The sequence below is a fragment of the Nannospalax galili genome, unplaced genomic scaffold (assembly GCF_000622305.1).
Source record: "Nannospalax galili isolate Female #2095 unplaced genomic scaffold, S.galili_v1.0 scaffold59, whole genome shotgun sequence".
NCBI classification, from domain to species: Eukaryota; Metazoa; Chordata; class Mammalia; order Rodentia; family Spalacidae; genus Nannospalax; species Nannospalax galili.
Genome location: NW_008344412.1, coordinates 2,391,636 through 2,407,632, shown reverse-complemented (window position 1 = coordinate 2,407,632; position 15,997 = coordinate 2,391,636). Strand labels below are relative to the sequence as shown.

Below are 15,997 nucleotides of genomic sequence, written 5' to 3'. Positions count from 1 at the left end.
ATATGCATATATAAATATATATAATTATGTGTGTATGTGTGGGTTTAAAAATGATGTGTGTGTGACTGTGGGTGGACATGTGCCACAGTGTACATGTGGAGGTCAGAGAACACCATTTTTTCTTTCTTCAAAAATGTCATACATGTGTACATCATATCTTGATCATACTCATTCTCCTACTCCTCCCTCCAGTTTCCCTCAAAATGCCCCAATACATCCCTCTCTCAATTTCATGTCTTTACAAATTATTATTATATGTTATATTATATATTATGTTGTTTTTAACCCACCTAGTCCAATTAGTGCTGTGCATATGTCATGAGTATATGGTCATCCACTGGGGCACTGGTAACCTTCTGTTGGCCAATCCCCCAAAGAATAGTGACTCTCCGTCTCTCAGGAGCCATCAACTGTTCCTCAGCTGGGGTCGGACCTCAGTAGTCCTTCCCTCATCCATGCTGGAATTTTTTAACTGACTCGACCTTGTGCAGGTCACTAGAGCTGCTGTGAGTTCATGTGTGCAGCAATTCCATCATGTCCAGAAGACAGCATCTCATAGTACTTTTCCCCGTCCTCCAGCTCTTACAGACTTTCACCCCCTCTTCCAGGATGTTCCCTGGTCCTTGGGAGATGGGGGACAGGTTGATATAGGTGTCATTTTCCAGGATGTTCCGTGGTCCTTGGGAGATGGGGGACAGGTTGATATAGGTGTCATCTTCCAGGATGTTCCTTGGTCCTTGGGAGATGGGGGACAGGTTGATATAGGTGTCCTATCTACAGCTGAGCACTCCCAGTCACTTATTCTCAGCACTTTGACGAGTTATGAGTTTCTGCATTAACCACTACCTGGTGCAATAAGAAACTTCTCTGAGCAGCACACAGCTATGGATAGAAACATAAATATTTAGAAGACAGTTTGACAAAATCACTCTTTAGTAAAGTAGCACTAGGTTCCCCACTAGGGCCTATGGCCTCCTAACCTGGAGTTTTGACTGTTTACAGTATCAAACATGAATTCCCTCCTGTGGAGCAGGCCTCATATCTAATCAAGAGGGTGATTGGTTACCCCAATGGTTACAGTTTTGCCACTATTGCAACAGTGGGCACATCTTGCCTGGCAGGTCAGTGGTGTAGCATACAGGATCTAGCTCTGGATAATTGGGTTGCAAGATCATAGAGATTCTTGGTTTACTTATTTTATTATTATTATTTTTTTGTCCTTTTGAGACAGGGTCGAGACAGGGTCTCCCTGTAGCCCCAGCTGTCCTGGAACTCACTGTGTAGACCAGGCTGGCCTTGAACTCAAGAGATCTGCCTGCCTCTGCCTCCCGAGTGCTGGGATTAAAGGCGTGCACCACCATGCATGGCCCGGTTTACTTATTTTTATTTTATGTGTATTAGTGTTTTGCCTGCATGTATGTGATGGCACTATGTGCATGCAATGCCTGCAGAGGCCGGAAGAGGGCATTGGATCCCCTGGAATTGAAGTCAAGGACTGTTGTTAGCTGCCATGTGGGTGCTGGGAATCAAACCTGAGTCCTCTGCAAGAGCATCCAGAGCTCTTAACCACTGACCCATCTCTCCAACCCAAGATCATAGGTTTTCATACAGCTTTTTCATACACACTTCATTTTCATTAACACTTGCCCTGCTAACTCCTTTCCCCATCTACAACACTCCACTAAGCAAGGACTTTTAACCACTGAGCATCTCACTGGCCCAGCTTTCTAGTGTGTTATTTCAAATCACAAATGGGACTCCCCCCCGACATTGTTCTTGTTGTTGTTTAAGGCAGGGTCTCACCAATGAGGCCCAAGCTGACCTCAAGCTCAAAATTTTCCTTCCTCTGCCTCCCAGGTTCTAAGATTATAGGCATGTATCAACCTGCTTGGCTAGAAATATTATTTATTTATTTGTATTTTATTTATTTACTTACATATTTATTTACAGAATCTTATGCTTGAGGGATGTAGTGAACTGATAACCCCTAAGGAAATTTTATGTATTTTAAACTAATTGCTCCAGAATTGATTTAATGCTTTAAAAGATTATTATGCCTTTCATTTCATAGCTGAGACTCCGTGTAGAGTTTTAAAAGTCTAATTATGTAATAAAGTTAAGAAGATAGTCTTCAACTCGTCTGCTCTGCTTTTTAAATATTTATGCAACTGGTAGGCAGCCATTAAAATGATAATTATAAAGACTGTAAAAACACAGAAAGCTGTTTATAATACAAATGGAGAGGCAGAGTGCCAAATGGCTTGACTATCATGATTTCAACTGGAGCAGCAAATCTGTGCATATGGAGCTTAACAGACCGAAACAGTGTGTGTGATGTGAGGGGCTGCAGGCATTTCTCCCTTAATATCCCTGCATATTGCTGCACTGTAATCAAATAAACCTGTTTTCTCAAACTATCAAAGCTACTCTAAAAATACTGAATATACTGTATAGGTTCAGAGGTTGTGCGTACATTGGTAGCTGCCTCAAAATATAGTTGGTTTTTCAGTCATTCATAGATAAGCTCTAGCCTTGGAAATGTACTCCATGCGGGTCTGTCCTTTAATTCCTCCCTTGTTTACCTGCAGTAAAGCCTTTCTTATCCTTGTTCAGGCTCTGCCAATCTAGTGTGAGTGGAGAATGCCTTGTGGAGGGTGGTAACTGCTGTACCCATCTCTTCTGAGGGCGGAACATAAAGAATGGCTTATGCCAATTCATAAGAAATTTAGATGAGACAGGAAGAGTATTCTCTTCACTGGTGACTTTTGTTACAAAGAGTGATCAAGACTGCTCCTTCTTGGTTTAGTTTTGCAAGTGCAAAAGATTGTCTATTGTCAGATTTGGGGAAAAGACAAGTGGGCTTCATGTCCCTTAAGTCTTCATTGGACTGTTTTTTCAATTTAACCTTAACCAGATGGCTTTTCTGCTGATAGGGAGCAATTAGAAGGCAGCATAAAGCAGTTATGTAAACAATGTAAGCCCTATGTTTCTTCAGACTCTGACTGCCAAGTGTATTGTAATCGGATGTGCTCCCACTGCAGCAGAATATGCTAGTGTCTTAGCTTGTGGGATACTCAAGGCTGAGTGGGTGGGATAAATGTGAGGCTAATGAATATTCAATGTATTGTGCCAAGGTACCCCTCACTGAGAGATTGAATTCTTTCTAAAATGTTGGGTTTGTCTGGGTGATACTTGCTTAGTGGAAAGTTATATTTATTAACAAGTAATCAAATCTGCCCTGATATCTCTGTACTTTTTCTGTTTAAGCCCTGAGATGTCATAGCCACAGTATTGCATTTCAGGAAACAAAAGGAGCTAGGGAAGGGAAGTGTGTCACAGAGGAAGTGTGTCAGTCAGCTTTCAGTTGCTGTAACAAGCAACAGAGCTATATGAACTCAGAAAGAAGGAAGGTTTATCTTGGCTCACAGTTTGGGGAGTTCAGCCCATGGTTGGTTGACCCATTGCTTTGGGCAAGGCAGCACATCCCAACAGGCATGTGTCACAGAGCAAAACTCCTTACATCACACACTAGGAGTGAAGAGACCAAGGACCCGTAGTTTCTTTCAAGGTCATGTCCTCAGTGGCCTATTAGGCCCCACCTCTTATAGATTCCATCACCTCCCAATACATGCTTCAGGCTGGCACCCACGCCTTTAAGATATGGGCCTTTGGTGGGGGAAGGGGCACTTATCTGAACTGTAGCAAATGGCCCAAGGAAGTAGAGGACAGTGTACCAGATACATAGGCAGTTCTCACTGTCAGGTGTACAGGTACAGTAGTTCAATTTTTTAACTCTGGTTTACACAATTTATTTTCTCTTCCCAAAGAGGCAGCTTTCTGAATTATGTCTGTATCTGGCTAATCCTTTGCTCAGAAACATCTAATGAATCTTTGTTGACAGTGGCTCAGGTTCTCACTCTGCCATCCGCAGCCCACAGCCCAAGCCTTCGTCGATGCTGGCCTCCCACTGCACCTCTCCCACCCCAGCCTACTCTGCTGTGGCCTGGCATAGAGTTTTGTTTTTAGTTTTGACTTGACCTTTACTTTTGAAGATTTCAATGGTAATCAAACTATATAATAATGATTATGTCTTAGTTCAGATTATCATAACAAAATGCCATAGACTAAGTGGCTTAAAGCACAGACATTTATTTCTTATACTACTGGAGCTTGAAAAGTCTTAAGGTCAGGAACTGACAATTAAGTCCTTGGTGAGGGTATTTTTTTGTGCAACTTTTCTTTGGGAGACATGAACAAACATCTCTCTACCCCAGCTAGGGCACCGACAACAGATCAACAAAGAAACAATTTCAGCCAAATCTAGCTTGGTGAACCAATGAGTTTATTTGGGTTTCTTTCAGGAGCTTTAGTGACTCAGAGACTTCACTGAAAAGCCCATCTCAACATGGGTGATAACTCAAACGAGCTGCATCACCAGTGCTCTCTGCACAACCTGCAGGCAGCTCCAATGAGTAGTCATCTCTTCCCCAGCAGTTGTTTACTGCATGTATAACCTTGGGGGACCGGCCTTGCAAATCCAGTAAGTTTCCTTAACTTGCAAGCTACCTTCCAGTAGAGAATGGTGCAGTACAGAGGAGACAGCTACAAAGAGGGCTCTTTTTCTGGCTTGCCAACAACATTATCTCATATAGCAAAGAGAGGAAAAGTGTGGTGAGGGAGAGGGGAGAGAAAGTGAAGGAAGCACTCTACTTATAAGAACCCAAGTTCCATCATTCTTAGGACCTCCTCTGCCTAGTGACCACCCTCAAAGGCCCCATCTCCAAACACCTTCACACTGAAGGTCAGGACAACAAATATTCATACCACGATGAGTAGTTTCCATTTATTGTGTTTATGATGTGCCAGGCACTGTTTTCTAGGACTTTTCGGGAACTGACTCCTTCAGTCTGCCCCCTGCAACTCTAGAGGTAAATGCTATCTATAATTATCCCCATCTTATAGACAAGGAGACGCAGAACAACTTGAAGTCAGACAAGGACTAAATGTTAGAGCTGGAGAGCATCCCTGGGTGGCTGCCAACTGTGTTATTAACCATGGCTCTAAATGCAGTTAGTAAATAGCTTTTAAAGGTTTCATCCTGGTAAATTTCAACTGTGGAAGACAAAGCTTCTTTGTTCTTCACTTCCGGTCTTCACATCTCTGTGCCCAGGACGGGGATTCACTCCGGGAACTTCTGTATATGGATGTGACTGGTGGCTAGTGCTCAGTGAAGCCCCTCAGAGGTTTTCCTGGGAGTTCGGCTTGGTTGGTTTGACTTGGTGGTTTTTGTCTTAATTATCTGACATGTTGACTTCTGTTATTCCTCTAATTTCTGTGTGAAATGACCAGTATATTAGTGAAGATGTGAGCTGAGGTGAAACTTGAGAGTTCTAGCCAGAGTCCTGGCTTGCTAGAAACATCCATGACCATGGATGCACCACTGTCTTTCTGGCCAGATGCCAGAATTTTTTCCTGTACTGTGACTTCAACCAGCCCCTTCTAAACACTACCACAGTCACCTGACCAAATAAACAGAGAAAGCTTCTAGAACATGAGCCAAAATGCTGTTTTGTCAACCAATACCCATCCGTACAAACTGTCCGAAGTCCCAGGTACTAAGGCACTGTTTCATCCCTGTCGTTAAACTGGGCTATGTTCGTGCTAGCCAATGAAAAGCTGCTGCTGTACGTTCCAGTCACTCGCTCTCAAAGTATTTTCTTGTGCTGGAATTGTTATTATGAGGCCTTCTTTTGGGTTGGGTTCATCACTTTGCACTGTAAAATAGCTTAACAGTGCATTGCTGCAGCCAGAACACACACACATATATTTGAAAATATGCCATATAGTTGTATACAAATAAACAAGCTCTGTGGCCTCGGAATGAAGTAGAAGGGGCTTCGGGTTTCCTCACTAACAAAGGCACCTCTTCATATAAATACATCTGGATTTTAGGGTGCCATATTGTTAAAATAGATAACTTATATTGAATCGTAAATGTGTTTCATCAGTAACAAATTTTATTACATTTCCCACTTGAAAAACATTTTGATTGTTTTATATTTTATGTGTATAAGTGTTTTGTCAGCCTGTAAGTAAGTGCACCTGTGTATGCAATACTCACAGAGGCCAGAACGTATGCCCTTGAACTGGAATTAAGGATGGTTGTTAGCCTCTATGTGGGTGCTGGGAACCAAACCTGCAATAGCAGCCAGTGCTCTTAACCACTGAGCCATCTCTCCAGTGCCCTACATTTCCCAGTTTTAACAGAGGTGGGTACAGAACCTCCATTCTTCAGTCATTCCAGGTGGATCTAAATTTTATATTCAAGCTTTTTTTGGAGTCAGAGTCTCCCGGTAGTTCCACTTGGCCCAGAACGATGTAGATCAAGCTGGTCTCAGTTTCATAGAGATCTGCCTGCCCCTGCCTCCTGAGCACTGGGATTAAAGGTGTGTACCACCATGTCCAGCCCTATACTGAAACTTTTAATGCAGTTTTTGAGTTTTGTGTCATTGAATGTTTTGTTTTGAGACAGGGGCTCACTATGTTGCCCTGGAACTCACTATGTAGACCAGCCTAACCTTGAACTCATAGAGGCCAGTTTACCTCTAACTCTGCCTCCCAAGTGCTGGGATTAAAGACATCCACAACCATGTTGAGCTGGACTTTTTTTTTCAGTCTTTTTGAGACAGGGTCTCCCTGTAGCCTCAGCTGGCCTGGAACTCAGTATGTAGACCAGGCTGGCCTTGAACTCACAGAGATCCACCTGCCTCTGCTGCCTGAGTGCTGGGACTAAAGGCGTGCGCTACCACGCCTGGCTTGAGCTGGACTTTTAATCCCTCTGTAAAATCCATAACTTAATTGAACATATTATATGTATATCTTTTCTTCAGATAGCAGATTTTTGAAAATTTGTTTTGATTCATTATTTTATGCATATGAGTGTATTGCCTGAGTGCATATAAGTGCACCCCTGTGGTGAAATGCCCATGGAGGTCAGAAAAGGGCATCAGATCCCCTGGAACTGGAGTTACAGACAGTTGTTAGCTATATCTCCAGCCCCCTCAGATAGAAGATTTGGTATAAATGTTCTAATATTGCTGTGTAGATAGTGGATTCTCAGTGGAACTGGCTTCTTATTGAGAAGAATATAATTCTGCTTGAGGGTTTAAGTACAAATCCGTGTCATGCCTGTGTGCATACCCAGTGAAACACTGGAAATAAAAATGATTTTGGTGATTAAAAAAAAAAGAGGAATTCAGATTTGTAGCTTTTATTGCCTAAATAGATGTTGCTTAGTGGTGGATAGAATTACTACGTTCTTTGAGCCTAAATCTCGAATTTTGTGTTTTGGTTTATGGTACGCATTTTAACTTTCTGTTCTTTGCCTCCCTCCGTTCCTCTCCTCCTTTGGGGGATCCAATCCAAGGCCCTGTATACCCAAGACTCTACTGCTGAGGTGCACCACCAGGTCCGGTTTTCTTCAGCAATGCTTTTATCCCTTGAATATTTGCTAGGTCAAATAAAATGGGTAAGAAAGCCTGTGCTTTACCCTCCTCACACCATGAAACCCCCAAAGGATAATTTTATGTGATTCCACTAGGGAAAGAAGGTGCCTATGTTAAAGTTACCATTAATGGGTTCCTTGGGTACGTAGCTTAAGCTGTTGAATCAGATATCTTTCCCAGTAAAGTCAAGATACTTAACTTAGGTTTCACATTGCTGAAGTTTGTTTTTGAAAAATCTGTTGTTTCTAATAGCATTTGTTTGCTAAGGTCAATACTTGGAGCTGGGAGTTTCAAGTACTCTATTTGTGGCTTGTGCCATGAAAAAAGATTATTTGGAAGAATATTACAAGCTTGTAGAAACCGGGGACGATTTAATCCATTGTCATTGTCAGGAAGAATAAGAACTGTGACAACTGTGGCGACTTGTGGCAAGCGATCAGGAGCATCTTTGTGAACTCAGCTGTTGAAATGACTCAGAGCCGTTTCTGTCAGTGCTCCACTTGGGGTTTTCCTTCCTTGGGACAGAGTCCATTTGCTCTAAGCTTAAGTCAGTGTCTACTCCTTGACAGGGTGATTGACAGGCCACCAAAGATACGTGAAATCCAAGAGGATTTCTAGAGGAAATTGGGGCAGTATTACTGAACAATGGGAAATGGGTAAACTGAGTAGATGCCTACTTCCGGCAAGATTTATCTCAAGACAAATTGGGTTTAAATGAGAGCTTTAACTTAGACAGTAAATGGTTTGGATATTACCTGAATTAAATTACCAAGTTATTCCTCTCGATGGAAAATCCGAGCAGTTTAAATGCACCAACAAATGTTTTACACTCAGTTGTGAAAATTTGTTATTTCCTGATTACATAAAAAACGCATTTAACTTTCCAAACATGCACAAAAATATCACACAAATATATGGAATCATCATCCAACTTCAACAACTGGCTTTTTTGCCCATTGAATTTCTTTTGCTTACATTTTAAAGCATCTTTAAAAGATGTTTTTACAGCTGACTATATAAAACCACGTAAGATTTCACATTTGCAAACTTCCTTTATCAACATAAATTGAGGTTTCAATTGGTCATTAGTCTTACACCAAAACAAACAAACACACAAAACAGACAACAAATGATAGACTGCTTTGTGCAGTAGTACATTATTCACCTGGAAATGGAATATGTTTTTTAAAAGGCTGCGGTTTTATCTTAGTAGCAGTTCATATACCTAGCATGCAGAAGGACCCAGCACTATAAATAATAATGGTAATAATACTAATCTTAAACCAGGCATGATGGCTCATAAATGTAATTCCAGCACTCAGGAGACTGAGACCAGATGGCTGCTGTGAGTTTAAGGCTACATGATGAGTTTCCAGGATAGCCTAGGATACAGTGTGAGACTCTTTTAAAAAAGATTTTAATTATGTATATGAATGTGTGGGTATGTGTACAAGAGTGCAGATGCTTTTGGAGGCCAGTGGTGTTGGATCCCCTGGAGTTGGAGTTACAGGCAGTTGTGAGCTGACCAACATGGGTATTGGGAACTGAACTTGAGTCCTCTGCAAGAGCAGTATGCGCTCTTAACTGCTGACCATCTCTCTAGTCCCCAGTGTGAGACTCTTGTCTCAAAAAACAAGCAAGAAATTTACTTTTGTCAATAAGACTATTTCCTGGCTTAAGTTTGACGAACCAGTTTCTTAACAGGTCTTTTTTTCAGATTACCTTTGCCAGGCTTGTCTTCTGATTCTGGGGGACTTTGGAGTGAATCTGAAGTTCTGCCTGACTATAAGCTCTCGACGTCAGCATGCACATGCATCGTGTGGAGCTGAATGTGTTCTCATCTCTTGCAGTTGAAAGATGCATGAGTGTGATGCAGTCCGGGACGCAGATGATCAAACTGAAGCGTGGCACCAAAGGACTCGTTCGTCTCTTTTACCTGGATGAGCACCGGTCTCGCCTCCGATGGCGACCATCTAGGAAGAGCGAGAAGGCAAAAAGTAAAACTAGCCTTTGAATTCTTTGCTTTGATGATGCAATGAGTGGTAACACGGACAATGCTAAGTAGGCTCTGTGGAAGCGTCCCATCTGAGCATTTTGTGCTCTTTCAAGTTTTGGTGTCAGTTAGTTATGAGACAATAAATAATGAACACCTTTAGGGAATTTAACACATAAAATTTTTCTTGTCCATAAGTCCTGTAAATGCTAATGTTCTCCCTGTGTTGGTGACATCGCATGTTTCTTTTTAATTGGAATATAAGGTTTCACAGCTCCAGACCTTTTCGCGTGAAAGGGACATCATGAATCCAATGGACTTCTAAAGTATATTACTATCTTTTGAACAATAATAAACCGATTCATGAATTAACAATATGTTTTAATGGCCATCAGGTAAAATTATTTTGGTCTAATTCCTGGTTGAAGTTTCTCTCTTCTATCTGTATTGCCAGGATTTCTCCAGAGAAACATTAGGACCAATATGGACTTGGATAGACATAGGAAGTTAGGAAGATTTATGAGGGGAGTTGGCTCAGGTGTTTATGGATGTTGAACCATAAACAATGTGGCAATGTGCCCTCTGCCATTTGGAGAATTACAGAAGCCAGTGGCATGGCTCAGCCTGAGTCTGGGGAGAAGGCCTTCCAGGATGAAAGCCTGAGATCCTGGTTAGCTGTGTGTATAAGTCCCACAGCCCAAAGGCCTGAGAACCTGAAGTTTTGATGTCTTAGGACAGGAGGAGATGAGTGTCTCAGTTCCAAGAGGGAGAAAGTTAGATTTTCTTTGCCTTTGTGTCCCATCTGGGATCGTAGCTGATGGTGCTGCTCACTTCAGTTGGGTAGACATGGCTGTTCCTTATTCAGTTCATTTATTCAAATATCCAATTCATTCCATAATAACTCCCAGATGTACTCAGAAATAATGCTGTACTAGCTATCCAGGTATCTCTTAAGCCAAACTTATCAGCATTGTAAATGAATATCATACATACCTTCTATATTTAACACCAAGTTCTTGTTGAGTTCACTGAAGCAGCTCTCATCAGCCCAGTTCTTTCTTTTTCATGTTGGCATCCTTGGTCAAGAAATCTGTTTGCCTTTCTGGTCGCCTATTGCAAATTCTCCTAAGCGGTTTTCATTTTGCTTTCTTCTGTCTATCAGAAACAGAAGACTTTGTCTAACATAAGCTTACATGAGCTTAAATAACAAGAAACTCAGAGATTAGTAAGACCAAGCATGGGACATTTTGACTCCCATTCTGTTCTCTGCAGTGCCCTCGGCTCTGTTCTTTGTGTGGTGACATTGCAGTCAAGGCAGTAGTGACATGGCTTCAGCTACTCTGGGTCACACGACCTGACAGAATAGTGAAGAAGCAGAAAAGGACCTCCTCCTCCTCCTTCCCTTCCTCCCCCCTTTTCTCCTTTTCTCCTCCCCCATGTCTCCTCCTCCTCTTTCCTCCTCTTTCTCCTCCTTTGTGAGGAGGAAGAACCGTTTTCTAGACCCTTCCCTCAAAGCAGACTGTCCATGTTTGCTTAGAGCTGAGTTTCATGCCCACACCTAAATCAATTTTAAGAAATAGGAGCAATGCTGGCCCAGTGACTTAGACCTGCTGTAACTTTCCCTGGGGGCCAAGCACCAACTCCTTTTGTGAATCCTGGTGTGATACTGAAGTCAAATCAGAACCTAACATCGAAGCAGAATGAAGAGCTGATGACAGTCAGAAGGGTGTGAAACATTTCTGATTCCCTTTTAAAAATATACAGGCAACAGAGACAAAAATTATTCTGATGTTCTCTTGGTCAGTATGTCTCTGATCGAAGCCTTGTGTCTTCCTGTGCTGTACTTACTAGGATGGACCTCTGCCTATTGTCCCAGCCACTAAGACCTAGGCTTTGTGCACCTCTCCAACTTCATCTCCCACTGTTCTGTCTCCTAAGTGGTCCAGGCCAGCATAAACTGCCTGCCCAGCATCCCTGGGCTTCATATTTCTGTCCATCCTGCCTCTTCCTGACCCTTCTGGGATGCCACCTTGTTCCTTACTGCTTCTCCGAGCCCTCCTGTTCCTACTTGGTTGGTAATATATATGGATTTTTCCTTTTAATTTCTTAACTACCTTCTCAAATATTTCATAAAACACCATTTGATTCTAGATCTTTGTACATTTTCTCTATACAAATATGCAAACTATACATTTGAAATATTTATTATCCACCTTTTCTACCAGTCTTTCTGCCCTGATAGGCACATCTACCTCTTTTCTCTAAATTTCAACATGTCCTGAGTGATTGCTTTTGGAAGACATTGTCAGGAATGCTCTGATGGTAAATTGTTAGGTATTCTCTTTTCAGGCTAGTGTTTCACATTTGGTCTTAAAAGTACAACTTATAGATATTGAATTATTTTTTCATACTTTTTTCTCTTAATTGAATTTTTGTGAATTTCATATATTGATGGTATTTAGATCCCCTCCCCTATTTGCACCCCCTTTCTATCCTCTGCTCTATTTCATGGGGTCTCCCCATAGCCCCAGCTGGCCTAGAACATGCTATGGAGACCAGGTTGGCTTTCATCTCACAGATATTTGCCTGCCTCTGCTGAGTGCTGGGATTAAAGGCACATACCCCCCGCACCTGGCTGTTTCTTCATACCTATAGAATGTTTTAAGTGATTTGACTTTCCTTATCTCTTAGTCACGTGTCTACCTGCCACATAACTGTGTGTCTGTCTTCCCACACAGTACTTATTGATTCCATCTACAAAGTCACTGAAGGGCGGCAGTCTGAAATATTCCACAGACAGGCTGAGGGGAACTTTGATCCCAGCTGTTGCTTCACCATCTACCATGGCAACCACATGGAGTCCCTGGATCTCATCACTTCCAACCCTGAAGAGGCACGCACCTGGATCACGGGCCTCAAATACCTGATGGCTGGCATCAGCGATGAAGATTCCCTTGCCAAGAGGCAGAGGACCCATGACCAATATCCTCCCTACAAATTCATGTTTGAGTTGTGTGCATGTGTGTTCCCAAGCGTGCGTAGGTGTGTGCATGCATATGTGCGTGCATGTGTGTGTGCGCGTGCGTGTGCACGTGTGTGTGTGTGTGCAAAGGGAGGATTAGACTGTGCTTTGCTTGTAATTTTGAGGCTTGAAGCTTCTCTCCTTTCTGTCTCTTTCTCTAACCCTTGCACTGTCCTCTCTCTTCCTTGCTCTTGTCATAAATGGATGAATAGATGATACAGAGATGATATAAATACATGTGAAGCCAGGAGCAGAATTCTGTAGAAATTAAATCTAGCTCCATAATATGATAGGTCTGCTATTAGACATTACTTTTTTATTGTAGGAAATTCATTAGCTCTAATTTGTCCCAGCAGTGAAGAAGCAAACTAAGACAGTCAGTTTAGTTTAACAAGTACTTTTTGAATTCTAATTATGCGGTGGACACTGAGCTCCTTCTGACTTTATACTCCTGTCAGGATTAGCGTTTGCTTTGCTCAGTGGTGGGCCTACTAGCTTCGGGGCAGAGAGACTTGGTTGGTGACAGAGTCTTGGACACTGGGACTTGTGTTTTTTCAACAAGCCATTTATTTCAAAATTCAGATGGTTTTTATACATCCCAAGGAACTGGAATCACATGGGATATAGCAATCATATGCAAAGGTTTAGGGTACAAAGAAATAGGACATATAGTCTGTTAGTTGGTGCCAGAAGCATGCTTAAATTTTTACTCAAGGTTACCAGTGCCCATCCTGCAATTTATTGGCCACAGTGTTTTCTTTCTTAGAGTTAAAAGCATAATAAACTTTTAGCTTTTAGCTCAAGAGTAAACCTTTAACCTGGCCTAATCTTTTAGCTATGGATAGCTGAGTTATTTGTTCAGGACAAGGAGATGAGCTAAGAGTTGTTGACCAAGACAGTTTCCCACAGATCAAGGAGCCTGCACTTATGACCAGGTTACTTTCTTCTGCTAGTCTTGCAGTGTTCTGTAAGACAGGGATTATCAGAGCTACTGTTTTCATCGCCCCTCCTTTTAGCAGAGAATGCAGCCTGGACTTAAAGGCTTCAGGCTCATCTCACCCTAGGGCCTGGCATCCCGGTTTCCTACATTCTCCCTCTTTTGAACTAATAGTGTGGACACTGAATTGATAGATACTGCAGAGGAAGCCATTTTCTATTTACTAACACTTACCATTTCCAAATTTCTGGAGAAATGAGTCTACACCTGATTCTTTTTTTGGGGGGGGGTCTTTTGAGACAAGTTCTCCCTGTAGCCCTAGCTGGCCTAGAACTCACTATGTAGACCAGACTGGCCTCAAAATCACAGAGATCCACCTGCCTCAGCCCCCTGACTGCTGGCATTAAAGGTATGTACCACCATGCCTGGCATCTCCACCTGATTCTTAAATTTTTTAAAAATTACATTCTTTAAATTTTTTGAGAACTTCAAACATGAATATAATGTGTTTTGATCAAGTCCATCCCACTTTCTCCTCAAACTGCTCCCACATCCCTCCCACTTTTCCCTTCTACATTCATGGACCCTTTTCTAAACTCATGGTGTAAGGTCATACACTGGGGCATGGGCAGCCTATCAGGGGCCTCGTCCAAAGAAAACTGAGTCTCCCTTCCCAAGCAACTGTCAGTTGTCAATAGCTCCTCAACTAGGGGGTGGGACTTCATGAGCCCCTCCCCATCCATGATAGGATTTTGACTGGCTTCATCTTGTATAGAACTTGTACATGTGAGTTCATGTATGAAATGTCCCTGGTCATGTCTGGAAAAAACACTGTTTCACAGCAGTCCTTCACTACCTTTGGCTCTTACAATCTCCCTGCCCCCTCTTCTACGGTGACCCCTGAGCCTTGAAGGGAAGCAAATGCCATATAGATGTGCCATTTAGGGCTGAGCATTCCACAGTTTCTTATTCTCTGTACTTTGACCAGTTGTGAATCTCTGTATTAATCACCACCTACTGCAAAAAGACTTTTCTGATGAAAGTTGAGAGCTGCACCAATCTATGGATAAGTACATAAGGGGCAGTTTAGTACTATGGAATTTAGCAGAATAATAATAGTAGGTTCTCCTCTAGGACCTATGACCTACCCAGCCACAGGTTCTTGGACCAGTTAACAGTACCAGGCATGAGTTTTGTTTTTGTAGAGCAGGACTTAAATCCAATCAGAAAGGGCATTGAGTCCCCTGGAACTGGAGTTACGGATGGTTGTTAGCTGCTGTGTGGTTGCTAGGTATCAAACTCACGTTCTCTGCAAGAGCAACTAGTGCTCTTAACTGCTGAACCATCTCTCGAGCCCTAATTCCCCCCTTTTGTTGTTATTGTTTAACTTTTTAAAAAAATATTTTATTTATTATTTCTATTTTATGTGTATGAGTGTTTTGCCTGCATTTATGTGAGTGCACCGTGTTGTGCAGTGCTGTGGAGGTCAGAGGAGGGCTTTGGATTCCCCTGGAACTGGAGTTAAGGACAGTTCGTAGCTACTATGTGGGTTCTGGGAATTGAACCTGGGTTCTCTGCAAGAGCAGTCAGTGCTCTTAACCGCTGTGCCATTTCTCTAGCCCCTTTATAGTTTAACTTCCAAATTGGCCAAGTGTGGGGGTGATTGTCTTTAAAATCAGCACTTGGGAGGTAGAGACAGATAGATCTCTATGAGCTTAAGGCCAGGTAAGTCTATATAGCAGTTCCAGATCAGGCAGGGCTACATAGTGAGACAATCTCAAAAAAAAAACAAAAAAAAAAAAAAAAAAAAAAAGCGAGACTCCATTGATACTTTGTTTACATGGCTCTGTATTGATATTTGTCATATTAGAAACTAAATTTGGGGGCTAAAAAATTAATTTATTTAACATCATAGTAAACTATACTGCCTATCGACATAACTATGAAGTAACTATATTTTTCCAAGGAAGCAGGTTAGAGAATGATGTTACTTCACTGCCTCACAAGTATAATACTGGGTGTCAAAGAACACGTGTTTTTATGTCTATTTCTGTACTTAGTCTGTGATGTTGTACTGGCTTAGTTGAAGCACATAAAGAAAATCCAGTTTCACACAGATAGGATGTGAAATAGGCAACTTGGTGGCATCAGAGACGCCAGGGTTGGGATGGCTGTCCTAAGGTCAAGGTTCACCTCTTTCCCCTTTAGCTCCCAGTCACCATCCAAGTATCTGGCTCCTGGATACCTGAATACAATTGAGGTTCTTCCTGCCGGAAAGAAGGGAAAGCAGATGGCTCTAGGGTGGCCATCAGTTCTGGAAGCTGCTGTCTGCACCCATCTAATTAGGACATGCTTGAAATATTCCAAGCCTTTATCACATAAGTCTGTGTCATAATCCTTGACGTAGACTAGTGAGAGCCTTTTTGCTTTATCGGTCAGTTTGTGTTTTTTAAACATTTTATTTATTATTTTTATGTGTTTGTGTGTATTGTCTGCATGTAGGTAAGTGCACCCGTGTCATGCAATGCCCATGGAGGACA

At 42.1% G+C, this 15,997-nt stretch overlaps 1 protein-coding gene across 4 annotated transcripts in view; it reads left to right on the top strand.

Annotated features, from left to right (window-relative positions):
* Plch1 (phospholipase C eta 1) overlaps positions 1-15,997 on the top strand; it is a 174,465-nt gene that overhangs the window by 68,175 nt on the left and 90,293 nt on the right. For all 4 annotated transcript variants that reach the window (XM_008840636.1, XM_008840634.1, XM_008840635.1 and 1 more), the window contains exons 2-3: positions 9,356-9,502; positions 12,237-12,480. In XM_008840636.1, coding sequence (XP_008838858.1) covers positions 9,356-9,502; positions 12,237-12,480 — 391 coding nt within the window. The remainder of the gene's footprint in view (positions 1-9,355; positions 9,503-12,236; positions 12,481-15,997) is intronic.